General features: G+C 39.3%; 1 protein-coding gene across 1 annotated transcript in view; it reads right to left on the reverse strand.

Annotated features, from left to right (window-relative positions):
• Nucleotides 1–393: 393 nt before the first annotated feature.
• Nucleotides 394–13,398, reverse strand: part of cdc23 (CDC23 (cell division cycle 23, yeast, homolog)) — a 15,103-nt gene continuing 2,098 nt past the window's right edge. The window contains exons 3-16 of the mRNA XM_062047671.1: nt 12,198–12,335; nt 12,086–12,128; nt 11,905–12,010; nt 11,702–11,834; nt 9,859–10,036; nt 9,690–9,787; nt 9,535–9,616; nt 6,647–6,800; nt 6,295–6,414; nt 6,154–6,229; nt 6,025–6,086; nt 926–1,004; nt 729–848; nt 394–657 (exon numbers count right to left, since the gene is read on the reverse strand). Of these exons, the coding sequence (XP_061903655.1) occupies nt 493–657; nt 729–848; nt 926–1,004; nt 6,025–6,086; nt 6,154–6,229; nt 6,295–6,414; nt 6,647–6,800; nt 9,535–9,616; nt 9,690–9,787; nt 9,859–10,036; nt 11,702–11,834; nt 11,905–12,010; nt 12,086–12,128; nt 12,198–12,335 (1,554 nt within the window). The 3' untranslated portion in view covers nt 394–492. The remainder of the gene's footprint in view (nt 658–728; nt 849–925; nt 1,005–6,024; nt 6,087–6,153; nt 6,230–6,294; nt 6,415–6,646; nt 6,801–9,534; nt 9,617–9,689; nt 9,788–9,858; nt 10,037–11,701; nt 11,835–11,904; nt 12,011–12,085; nt 12,129–12,197; nt 12,336–13,398) is intronic.

Consider the following 13,398-nt stretch of genomic DNA (forward strand, 5'->3'; position numbering starts at 1 on the left):
CCTCTGACCAAAATAATATTTACACCTAAAATATAAGTTACATTTGTTCCCAAAATATTTGCAGTCAAATTATTTTATTTAACCAGGAAAAAAATCCCATTGAGATTAAAAACCTGGCTAAGAAGCAGCAGCAGGTAAAACACAAGTTACATTGTACACACAACTAAAGACAGATCAATACACATTAACATTAGGTATACCAAATTATTAGATACATCCAAATATAAAAGAACAAATATTGGGCACGCCCCAACTATCAGGCAGCCTGAAATATACATAAATGTTTAATATGGGTTCTAGATCTCAGGGGTATTTGCATTCCATTAATCGTCAAGAGAGTTGTTCTTACATTTGTGCTGTTATCATGAAAAAGAAAATGACTCATGTTTCATGAAGAAAAGTCATTTTAATATCAAACTGTATGCAACAAACAAAGTGTTCTAAATACATTACGAAGCAACATAATCCAAATATTGGAAGAAAACAAAGCAGTCAGGGTGTGAAGGGGATGACATGGAGAGGTACGACTCTCCTGGCGGGTGTTGTGTTGTTGTTGTTATTGTTGGAGAGTGGTGCAAACAGAACACCCGTTGGCATCTCAGCCTGATCTTTCACCTGAGAGATCTGCCTTAACAAAGCTTTGCCTTCTTCCCGTGCCTTTAAACAAACCAAGTAGAGCAGTTAGCACCTTGCAGCGCCATGGACACTAACAGGTGTGAAGCACTCACGTCGTTGTAGTCGCAGCAGCGTTGTGCGCAGAGTGACGCCTCGTCGTAAAGTTTGTTCTTGAAATAATACTGACCGAGGTATTTGAGGGCCGTGCTCACGTCCGTGTGCTCCAACCGTTCCTGTCAGATCAAATTCATCGTGAGCAAAGTTGGCTAAATTCAGATTTCATTTTCAAGAGTGTATTTCAAATTCTTACTCCACAGGAGAAGACGTCTTGGATGTAACGCACGTAACTCTCGGCGGCGTCGTCGCTCTCATTCAGCTGCTCATGGAGCCTGACACCAGACACCAGATCAACAAAAACTTTGCAGATGAACCGTCATTTCCTGTCTATAAACCGCTACTTTTTTCCAACGTTAGAAACATGAGCTTTATACAATGTTGCAGCTGATTTATGGATTGTTCCCGTGTGATGCAGCACATCCGTCCGTGAAGAGTGGCAGCACATTGACCCCACCCACACACACACACACACCCACACCTGACTTTCATTCCTTCGCATGTCTTCCCTGTTGTCAGGCCATATTATTAGGAACACAAGTACACCATTGACCCTCTTTTCCACTGTTAAAGGGGAACAGCACTTTTTGGGGGAATTTTGCCAATCATTCACAATAACCATGAAAGACATAACGACGGATGTTATTTTTTTGAGATTCTCAATATTAAATAAATGCGATTCTGCCTATAAAACTTAACATTTACATATTCTGATCATTTTAAGCACAAACGGCACAATAATTTAAAAAACATTGATTGATTGATTGATAAAACGCATCGCAACGTTTGCTTTTTTTTCTTTATCACTGATTATTACTCACTGCAGACTTCAGGAGAGCCAACACACATCACTTACTGTGCAATGTCTGCTGTCAGTAGGATGCTGGCTGCTAGGATGTTCATATATTCCCATTCAAATGAAGAATGTCTCATAACCTCACAAACAAAACGGAGTGCGGGGGCAGGGGAGGGAACCAAACGTCTTTGTGTCGTTCACGCCACTTTTGGGGCCTAAATGGCCGTCAAAGTGTACCAACTTGTCGGAATACCTACTCTGACTTCTTTTGTCCGGGTGAGATGCATGATTTATGATGTACAATAAACGTTCAGGGGGCAAGGAAGCAAGAAAACAGCAGACCACTCAATGATGTAAACATTGGGACACACAGTAGTGTTAATGGGAAGCGTTAGCGCTTATAATAACAATATCATTAATACTTGGTTAATATTCAAGTCACCAAATATAAATGGAGTATTGTTGGGAGGTTTTGAATGGTTATCTATTGGGTTTTATGGGTGAAATATAGGACCTCCTATTGACTTTTATTTACAAGTTAGAATGCATAAAAAAAAAAAAAATTGTCGTCATGTCTTTCATAATGATTGTGAACCCATCCATCCATCCATTTTCTACCGCTTGTCCCTTTCGGGGTCACGGGGGTGATGGAGCCTATCTCAGCTGAACGATAGGCAAAATTCCCCAAAAAGTGCAGTTTCCCTTTAAATACTTACCGTATTTTTCGGACTATAAGTCGCAGTTTTTTTCATAGTTTGGCCGGGGGGTGCGACTTATACTCAGGAGCGACTTATGTGTGAAATTATTAACACATTACCGTAAAATATCAAATAATATTATTTAGCTCATTCACGTAAAGACTAGACGTATAAGATTTCATTGGATTTAGCGATTAGGAGTGACAGATTGTTTGGTAAACGTATAGCATGTTCTATATGTTATAGTTATTTGAATGACTCGTACCATAATATGTTACGTTAACATACCAGGCACGCTCTCAGTTGGTTATTTATGCGTCATATAACGTACACTTATTCACATACTTGCCAACCCTCCCAGTTTTACCGGGAGACTCCCGGTATTCAGCGCCTCTCCCGATAACCTCCCGGCAGAAATTTTCTCCCGACAAACTCCCGGTATTCAGCCGGAGCTGGAGGCCACGCCCCCTCCAGCTCAATGCGGACCTGAGTGGGGACAGCCTGTTCTCACGTCCGCTTTCCCACAATATAAACAGCTTGCCTGCCCAATGACGTCATAACATCTACGGCTTTTAGAGAGTAGAGTGCACAACTGCGCACACAACAAGGAGACGAAGCAGAAGAATGAGGAAGTTAAGGACATGGCGACGCCGTCGACGAGCAAGATGAAGAAATACGCTTGCAAGTTCCAAAACGAATGGAAACAAGAATTTCAGTTCATCCAGGACAGTTCGAAGGGGAAGGGGTATGTTGCCTGTACATTTTGTAGAACAGTCTTCTCCATTGAACACGGTGACCGAAATGATATACTCAGTCATGAACGGAGAAGTTAAAAAGGACAATACTGCCATCTACTGGATAGCTTACGGAACACTGACATTCAAGTATTTATTTTATTTATATGTATAATAAAATAAATATATATCTATATATATATATATATATATATATATATATATATATATATATATATATATATATATATATATATATATATATATATATATATATATATTGTTGGAAGCAGATCAAAATCATATCCATATTTAAGTGTTACTTCTTTCTAAACTCCTATAGTCATATAAAGAATAGCTAGTATTCTTCCTTCTTTTGAGTCTCATAGTAAGGTGTTGGCCTTCTAGATTGGAATGTGTCAGAGTAGAGATAACTCGGAGTAGTCTAAACAAAGGGAGTGGGGGCGAGGGACAGAGGGAAGATCACGGGACTTCCGGGGGTTTGAGGGGAGACCGAGCTAGACCGGGCTGGGGAACGCTGGTGTGCTAGATTGGTCTCACGTTTGTCCTCTAAGCTTGGAGAATAAACCACAAAATACCAATTACTGCCTGTTGATTGAATATAAACATCAGCTTATGTGCCATAAAAAGAATCTGGGAGAGACTAGCAATTTGAATTCCCCATTGGAGAAATGCTGGCCAATGCAACAATTTATATATATATAGCTAGAATTCACTGAAAGTCAAGTATTTCATACATATACATATATATATACACACCGTAATTTCCGGACTATAAGCCGCACCTGACTATAAGCCGCACCAGCTAAATTTAGGGGAAAATACAGATTGCTCCATATATAAGCCGCACCCGACTATAAGCCGCAGGGTTTTGATGTGTAATTACCGTAGTATATAGGGGTTCCTGCTACCACGGAGGGGATTGTCGAGACAGAGATAACTGTTTGGGTACGCAAAGCGTCCCATTTATTAACAATAAATCTTTCAATCATTCAATCAAACTTTCACATCTTTGACATGGCGAACAGCATTCGTGCAGAGTACAAATAATACAACGGTGCAAAGTAATACAAAGTGCTCGCCTGTACGTTATCAAAATAACCAGCCTACCGGTATATGAAAAGTCAGTCTTTAATCATTGTGTCATCGTCTTCCTCCTGCATACTAAAACCACCGAAATCCTCTTTGTCGGTGTCGGAGAAGAACAGGCCGTAAATAAGCCGCACCCTTGTATAAGCCGCAGGGACCAGAACGAGGGGAAAAAGTAGCGGCTTATAGTCCGGAAATTACGGTATATATATATATATATATATATATATATATATATATATATATATATATGAAATACTTGAGTTGGTGAATTCTAGCTGTAAATATACTACTCCCCTATTAACCACGCCCCCGCCCCACCCCCGACCACACCCCCCCACCCGGTATCGGAGGTCTCAAGGTTGGCAAGTATGCTTATTCAGCCTGTTGTTCACTATTCTTAATTTATTTTAAGTGCCTTTCAAATGTCTATTCTTAGTGTAGGGTTTTATCAAATAAATTTCCCCCAAAAATGCGACTTATACTCCAGTGCGACTTATATATGTTTTTTTCCTTCTTTATTATGCATTTTCGGCCGGTGTGGCTTATATTCCGGAGCGACTTATATTCCGAAAAATACGGTACTTAAACGTGGACACAACTTACTTGACATGCTGTGTTCTCTCTCCGCGCCGGCCAAACCGTGTCATCACTTCCGGTTTGGTTAATTACGTATTTTTCACCCGCACGTCGACAAAATGCGCATGATGGACCCCGAAACCAAAGAAGATCGTCGCGGCCATCGAAAAAGTAAAAACCCGGTGCACGGAGCAAAAAGAAAATCCACCACCACAAATAGGACTAAAAGGACAAACCACCACGTGCAGAAGAAAATGGCTTCAGCAGTTTTGGACAAACCACGTGGAGAAGGACGAAGACAGCGCTCTCCTGTCGGCTGTACGCGTGTTACAGACCCTGTCTTTCGAATGGACAAAAGCGCCTGTCTAAATATTTCATGTTTCAATGCGTACACCTGTAGCTAATCGACGTGCGCGCCTAATATAGCTGCAAAATATGTTTTGTAATAAAAAATTAGGTGGGTGCAGCTTAAAGTAAAACATTTCCTCGTGATCTACATACCATGTAATGGTGCTTGATTGGTCAAAATTGTGCATAGATTCTGTTTTAAAGACCGTCTTCAAGCTGCTTTCTGACTGTCTCTTCAGAATGCGCCGTTTTGTGGGCGGTCTTATTTACGTGCCTCCACTTTGACAGTCTTCTCCCCATTAGCCATGCTGTAGTTTTTTGTGCTTGCATATGGAGTCTACTAAAAGATACCGGGCGGTATAGCTCGGTTGGTAGAGCGGCCGTGCCAGCAACTTGAGGGTTGCAGGTTCGATCCCCGCTTCCGCCATCCTAGTCACTGCCGTTGTGTCCTTGGGCACGATACTTTACCCACCTGCTCCCAGTGCCACCCACACTGGTTTAAATGTAACTTAGATATTGGGTTTCACTATGTAAAGCGCTTTGAGTCACTAGAGAAAAGCGCTATATAAATATAATCCACTTCACTTTGAACAATACACTACTTTGCATTAGAAATGGCAACAGCGGAGGATGCGTGTGCAAGTACGAGCCAGTCTGCCCCACAACAAGAGGACAGAGACAAAGAAGGAACTTATTGACGACACAAACGGACGGACTACAACGGCGGACTCGCGCAAAGCACTTTGGGTACATTTCTACCATATATATGGGGATATCAGCTGACGTCACACTCGGAAAAACGTCACAAATGGGGCAAATTCCAAATGGCTCATTAAGAGAAATTATCCATGAAGGCAAGATTGTTTTTTTACATATCTCTGCCATGCCTTCGATTCCACATCTTTGGGACTTGTGCCGATCCCAAATTCACAAAAACAGGTACCAATAGGTATGAAAAGTTAGTTTTGCATAACAATTGTGCTCTATAGCCCGTAAATGACGGTACTCTCTATTAATGAGTGTCACCTACTTGGCCAGTTTCAGTAAAGCCATTCTCTCTACATCTCCAACAGAGTACGCCCTCCAGTAGCACTACAAATAAAACAAAATTATTACATAAAAGCCAGCACAAAAGTAACAAAATTTCAATTTTGTCTACCTTCTTGGCTTCTGCTTGCTGCGTCAGTTTTTCGTAGCTTTCACCCAAAGCGACTAACATGCGGGAGTCGTTGGGCCTGCAGGAAAACATCAGTGTGACCAAAACTGTCCTTGAATCCTCCAAACAGAAGTTCACACAAACCTGAGCTGGTGAGCCTTTCTATAGTAGTACATGCAGTAGAAAGGCATCTTGAGAATCTCGTAAGTCTGACCTAGACCGTACCAGGCTCTGTAGTCCCTCTTGTTCACTTCGATGGCGTGTCTGACACACACACACACACACACACACACACACACACACACACACACACACACACACACACACACACACACACACACACACACACACACACACACACACACACACACACACACACACACACACACACACACACACACACACACACACACACACACACACACACACACACACACACACACCTTCACAGTCAAGGCACATTTTTTCTCCATCACAGAAAGCGACTGTGGCACACCTGTAAGCTTGGATGGCAGCTGAGGTGTTCTTCATTTCCATGTACTCGTGGCCCATGAGAGTCCAGGCGCTGAGGCAGCGAGGGTTCAGCTTGAGCGCTCGCTGGAAGTACAGAGCTGCCTTCTCGTGCTGCGAACGCAAGCTGTAGTAGTTACCTGCAACACAACAAACATCCACACCGTTGAGGTCAATGACAACCTGGAAAACCATCAGAGGTGGGTAGAGTACCTAAAAAAGTGTACTCAAGTAAAAGTACCAGTACTTAAGAATAATATAACTCAAGTAAAAGTAAAAAGTAGTCATCAAAATAATTACTTGAGTAAGAGTAATTAAGTATTCTGTGAAAAAACTGTATTGAGTAACTTTTGAGTAACTTCTGATTTATTTAGTAGCTAATTTTTAATGGTTTTTGGACTACAATTGTAGTTGATGTGAGGGTGTGTCTGTAAAACATAACATTCACATACAATTTACTGCAGCATGGCTTCTCTAGTTGGAAGTGGAATTATTATAGTCTGAAATGTGAACATTTCTACAGACACAGATGACAGCACATGATACAAATGTTCTTTTCACGTGTTTGAAAGTAACCATTGGAGATTTGTGCTGATGTAATGTCACTTTTTACAGTCAGTATCTTTTAATGCACTAAATTATTCTGATTTGTCAAATAATTTAATTCTCTCAGTACTCTCTGACTGTCAGGATGTGCAGGTGTCTTATTTTGGGAACATTCTGACACTTATTAAACAAGTAGGTTTCTATTTAATCATACCATCAGCTTGTTATTCCTAGCCAAGTAAAATGCAAGGCTCCATTTGATTGGTGGAATGGAGTCAAACATCACTAAAGCATAGGTTGGATTGGCGAAACAGAGTCATGTGACAATGCTTATGGAAAAAGGCTCGCTGACAAATGAATTTGTCTTTGCAAGCCTTAATCAATAGATGATAAATAAATGTAGTGATCAGAATGAAACTCAATGTAACGGTGTAAAAGTAGAGTTTCTTCTTCACAAAAATACTCAAGTAAAAGTAAAAAGTATGTTACAATAAAACTACTCTGACAAATACACATTTTTCAAGAACTTACAAGTAAATATATTGGAGTAAATGTAGCATGTTACCACCCACATCTGGATATCAATGACATATTTAATACTTTCAAAAGCAAAATACCCACATTAGGCAAAACCTACATTTCCTACACTCACAAAGACAACAATGCTAACTTTTGAAAGAGAAACAACGGTTTGAATTTAAGTAAAACCAGACTTTTTTCCCTCATGTTATAGACACATTACATTTAGATGGTACTTTCTTTAAAGTGTGGCAGAGTGAGATTCCCCTCAGAGAATATAATATCAACTTCACTACTCCTTAAACACCAACAATGGCATTTATTTAATTGTTCTGGACCTACAAATGATGTCTACAGGTAAAATTCCCACCAAAATAGACATTAGTGATTTGGGGCTTTGTTTTCTAACGAGCACATTTTGGAACCCCCATTTTTAGCTGCAAAATGTGGGCAGGCCTGCACCAGCCTGCTGTTGTCACCTACAGAAGACTGGAGGCAATTAATATTAATATTAATTAATATTGTGTAATATGTGTTTTTCATCCAAAATCTTGATATTTTACATATAATTTGTATGAATGATTAACTATGTCTGTAGATGCAATGTTGCAGGTTATAGCAATACAACTAAATAAAGAGTCAGCCTGCATACATTTCTAATTGATAGGAATATGAGGAAAGTATGGACCTCTACAGTCTATTTGACTCGCTCAAAATTGGACGGCCCAGGCGGAAGGAGTGTAATTTTCAGCGATCATTTTAAAGGTTTTGACTTCAAAGAAGAAAGTTATTGTTCGAATTTTGGATGGAAAATATTTAATAGACCAAATGCCATCCCAAAAATCGGGAGCAACCTCGAGTAGAGGAACAGAACCTGTCAGAACATGCAGAAAAACTGAGAAAGATGAGCAGACCTGATGCTTAACAACGAGAGAAAAAGAAGGTAAGCCGCTAGTATTCTATTTTGCATCCTCTTCTACTGATGTTTCCTCAAGCATGAGGAAACACAGGCTATGGCATCTATAGACGAAAAGATGGAAGAGCAGGGAAGTCTAGAAATGGCGATAATTTTATAATCCGTTTTTGCTAATAATGTTAACCACATCAGTTGTTAAGTAATCATGAACCACAGCGACAAAAATATGCAATTAAGTGATCAAAATAATAGTTTTACATGCATTTATCCACACAGTCTATGAAGATGACGTCACACCAAAAGATATCGCTCCTGCCGATGTAAAGGGGACGTTCCAAGTACAGTTAGTTACCTACCCATTACTTATAAACTAATTGATATTATGGGAGATGACTGTCAGATTCATCTTCAGGAGAGAAAGAGAACTCTGGTGAAATTTTGGTCATCTGGACACTATGGGTCCTTTGAAAAAAAAAAAAATTATTTAGTGTTTTTATGAAGAATATTTTGAAAAAATGTTTGGCTCAAAAAAAGCTTTTCTTAAACTGCTGCACCTGTTCTTTGCATTTCTAAATATTACAATGCAGTGTGGTTGTAATTATTATTAATCAACATATTGATTAATAATACCACTCCAACATTTGCAATCAAAAGTGATCATTGTCTTCGTAAAGGTACAATCCTTTTATATTGGCTCTGACGTATATGTGTACATACTGTATGTTTACCTAAGGTACAACTATCCACACATTAGCCTGTTTAAATCTTTGATGATCTTAACATCCATGTTTGTTAACAGTGGGAGGAAGCTAGAGTATCCTGAGAGAGCATTCTAACTCCAGAGTCACACTGGAAACCTTCACTGTGCTGTCCATGAATGTAATCCAACTTACCAATAACACAGCATGTCTCCACTCTGTACTTGTCGATCTCCACCAGCGTGTGGGCCAAGTAACTCAACTCCGGCTTCATGATCTGTGGATGTAGCAACACAACAATCAAAAAAACAGACAAGGGTCCTGATAGAAGCCCTCACATAACAACTCACTTTGACATAGAGGAGGTTGGAGAAGGTGTCCATGTTGTCGATGCGATACGGGTCGTGCTCTCTCAGCTTATTGAACAGAGCCACTGCCTGGTCGATGTCTGCAAACAAACAGGTAACAGATCGACTGGTACAAAAGTACAACGCGCTCCTGAGATGCAAGAAGATAAACCTCTGATGTTGTGGTAGGCCACTGCCATCTGCGAGATAATGTAAGTGCTCTTGGAAAAGCCGGCGTCAATCAGGTCTTGGTACTTCTGCAGCGCCTCTTTGATCATCTGCAGCTCTGTGTACATGTGGGCCATGAAGAAGTCTTTTATCCAGCAATCGGCCAAAGATAGCAACTTCAACTAAAAGAGGAAGAAGAATGTTTTAGATGATTGCATGAAGAAAAATAGTACTTTAAAATAGTACCAACCCTTGTGCCCAGCACATTAAAGGTCAGGTGTGCCTAGGGAAATTACCCAATTTCACCTTATTGCTCCAAAAAATTGTATTTACTAAAAATAATGTATCTTTGTTTATCTATCTACACCAGCGATGTATAGTGACATGCAGAACAATTAAACACTCTTCAACTAGTTAGCAGAAGGTACATATTTAATTAACATGGTATTCACTGTAAGGAGAATGAGACTAGCAGGACACTGCCAAAGGCATCAGGAGCTGCCAGCCAGCAAAGTGGTGCTGTGGGAACCAACACATGGGCATCGGTCAAGAGGGCGTCCCACACTAACATACGTGGACATACTCAAGAATGATGCAGGAGCTCAGAGTACCAAGAAACTGGCCAAATGTATGGAGAATCGGGATGACTGTAAGCAACGATGGAAGGCTCGTCTGAGGACGACCTAGAGAGATTTACTAGGGCTGGGTAATATGGCCTAAAATCAATAGTCATATATATTGTGGGCTCTTGCAACAACAATATATAATCACGATAAATCATTTGTCATTTAATGATAATAAAAAAAAATTCTAAAATAATTACCGTATAAAGGCTCCTAATTTAGCTGCTGACGTATGTGGCAGCACATTGCATCTTTTTTGGTTGTATTATTTTCACAAAACATTTGTTAATTATTTGATATCTGGTTATTTTCTGTTGTAACATGATTCTATCTACATTTCTGTTAAAATGTAATAAGCATTTACTCTTCTATTGTTTGGACACAAGTTTTAGGTGATAATGCAAATTTGGCTATTTATCCAATACCAAGTAGTTAGAGGGGCACTATTGGGCATATTAATGTTCATACTTAAAATATTTAGGATAATTAAATGGTTAAATCTGACAATAACAAGTAATATTTAATCATTTTCTTATTACCATTTATTACATACAAAATGCATAATAAAGTCAACAGTGAAAAATAATTGAAATCAAAAGCAAACCCTTTCATTGGCTGTAATTTCCTGAAATTCAAAAAAATGACAAAATCAACTAAAAAAGATTTGGTGATAGTAAGAAATATCTAATCACTGTAGTATCAACCACATACTGATACTATACTTGGTGTTGTTAGTGTCGATATTTGTATCGATCCACCCACCTTGTTTATATTCAAGAGCTCTAACTTAGTGGCTGGCTTTGCTTTTTAGTAACCTCTTACAGTCAAAAGTGTAGCATGTTTAGCTACTCCTTGTCCTCTAGTCCTCCAGTAAGAAACACCGTTTATTTGCTGCAACCGGGGCGAGGATTAGTGATTCAGAAGGTGCACGTTGGACGAACATTAGCCACTAGGTTGCTAGCGAGGATGCGTTGAGGACACCTTTGTTCGCTTTTCTTAGTCAAATTTGCGGGACAGAGCTAGAATGTGTCATCAACATGCATGATCACGATATGATGATCGTATTAAAAGTAATTTATAGTGTATATTTGCTATATCGCGCAACCCTAGTATCCACTTGCTGCAATAAGTCATAACATGCTTACTGTTGTGCCACATGAAATACGTGCCCCAATAAATGTTGGGAAACACTGCTTTAACTTTTGTGTACACACGTTAGCTCACCATCTCGATGTTGGTGACCAGGTTGCTAAGCTCCAGCCACGCCCCCCAGTGAAGAGGAAGTGCGTGAATAGCCTCAACAAAAACCTCTACTGCCTCCTTTAGCAGGTCCAGCTTTCGTAGCACCACTCCATACCTGCCATTATACACACTCACATTTAATACTTTGTTTTTCTCTGGTGAAAAAGAGTGAGAATGCTTCTTACAGGTATAAAGCGAAGCCATCCAGCTCTCCTGCACGGTGCTTCTTACTGAGCTCCACTCTCAACTCTCGCAAAGCTTCATTGCGGACTTGACCCTTCTCCAGAGGACCTACAACACCACATATGTGAGCCGTCATAGTAAAAAAAAAAAAGAAATGCATTTTTAAATTATTAATGTACTCACCCAGGCTGTCTACTGTCTCATCATCTTTTTTTTTCTCACCGGACTGCAAAGAAGAAAACCCCCCCGCAATAATCAGGTATGAAAATGACATCAAAGCCTAATGAGCACATACCAGATAACGTGAATACATGTAGAGGAAGTAGGCCTTCTGACTGGTGCAGCCCTTGAGAAAGTAGGCAGCGCGGTCATACTCTTTCAGGTCAAAGTAAGATTTGGCCAGTGATAGTGAATCCAGATCTTGTATGTCCTCCTGTAAGGTAGTTCAGAAAGTGAGGCAAAAAAACACTGCTTTTACTATGCTTGCATGTTCGAAATAAACTCAAAACTCAAACTCAAACTATTTAAAGTACAAATTGAGAAAATATTAAAACTGTCAGCAGGGGGCAGTATTTAACAAGTTATTAAAACTTTACCTTTGTATTACCGTAGATTAGGCAAGGCAAGGCAAGGCAACTTTATTTGTATAGCGCTTTTCATACACAAGGCAGACTCAAAGTGCTTCACAGACAACAAAGTGAAATGAAAGAAAATAAAAGCAAAATTAAAATGCAGACAATAAAAATAGATTAGATTAAATTAGATTAGACAAACTTTATTGATCCACAAGGGAAATTGTTCTGTATATTAGACACGGACAAAAACCTATCAGACATAGGAACAAAAAAATTATGAAATCCAGGAAACAAAAATAATGATTACAAAACATTATTAATAAATAATAGTGAGTGAACGGGGTAATTTGATTGTCTGTTAAGGTAGTTTGTGCCTTGTGGTTCACTTTAATTTTTGTGGATTTTTTTATATTTTATAACAAACTCTACATATTTTTGGACCGAATTAGGCATTTTCATGCAAACATATTGCTAAATGCACTAAAAATATCAAAACTACAGTAGCATCTCGGCCATGAAATGAGACCATGGCTCCGAAAGTCATTAAAGCTTTATGTCTTGTTTTCTAATATTATCAGAATTAGAATCAGCTTTATTTGCCAAGTGTGCTCTGTACGGAGGATGTCGTTGCGGATTGTACAGCCCTTTGAGACACTTGTGATTTAGGGCTATATAAATAAACATTGATTGATTGATTGATTGATTGAAGTATGTTTAACACACAATACATTTGACTTGGTAGGCGGTGCTCTCTTCTGAGGAATCAATGTAAAGAATACAATTTAACGATTAACTAAAAATGTAAACAAGTACTTTAATAACTAATATATGCTAGGGTAATAAATAATAGTGAAGTGGTGAATAGAGAGCAAAGCAAAAAGATGATGCTGTGAACATGAGTTAGTACATTCACAGTGACAG

This window comes from Entelurus aequoreus, linkage group LG05, assembly GCF_033978785.1.
Source record: "Entelurus aequoreus isolate RoL-2023_Sb linkage group LG05, RoL_Eaeq_v1.1, whole genome shotgun sequence".
NCBI lineage: Eukaryota > Metazoa > Chordata > Actinopteri > Syngnathiformes > Syngnathidae > Entelurus > Entelurus aequoreus.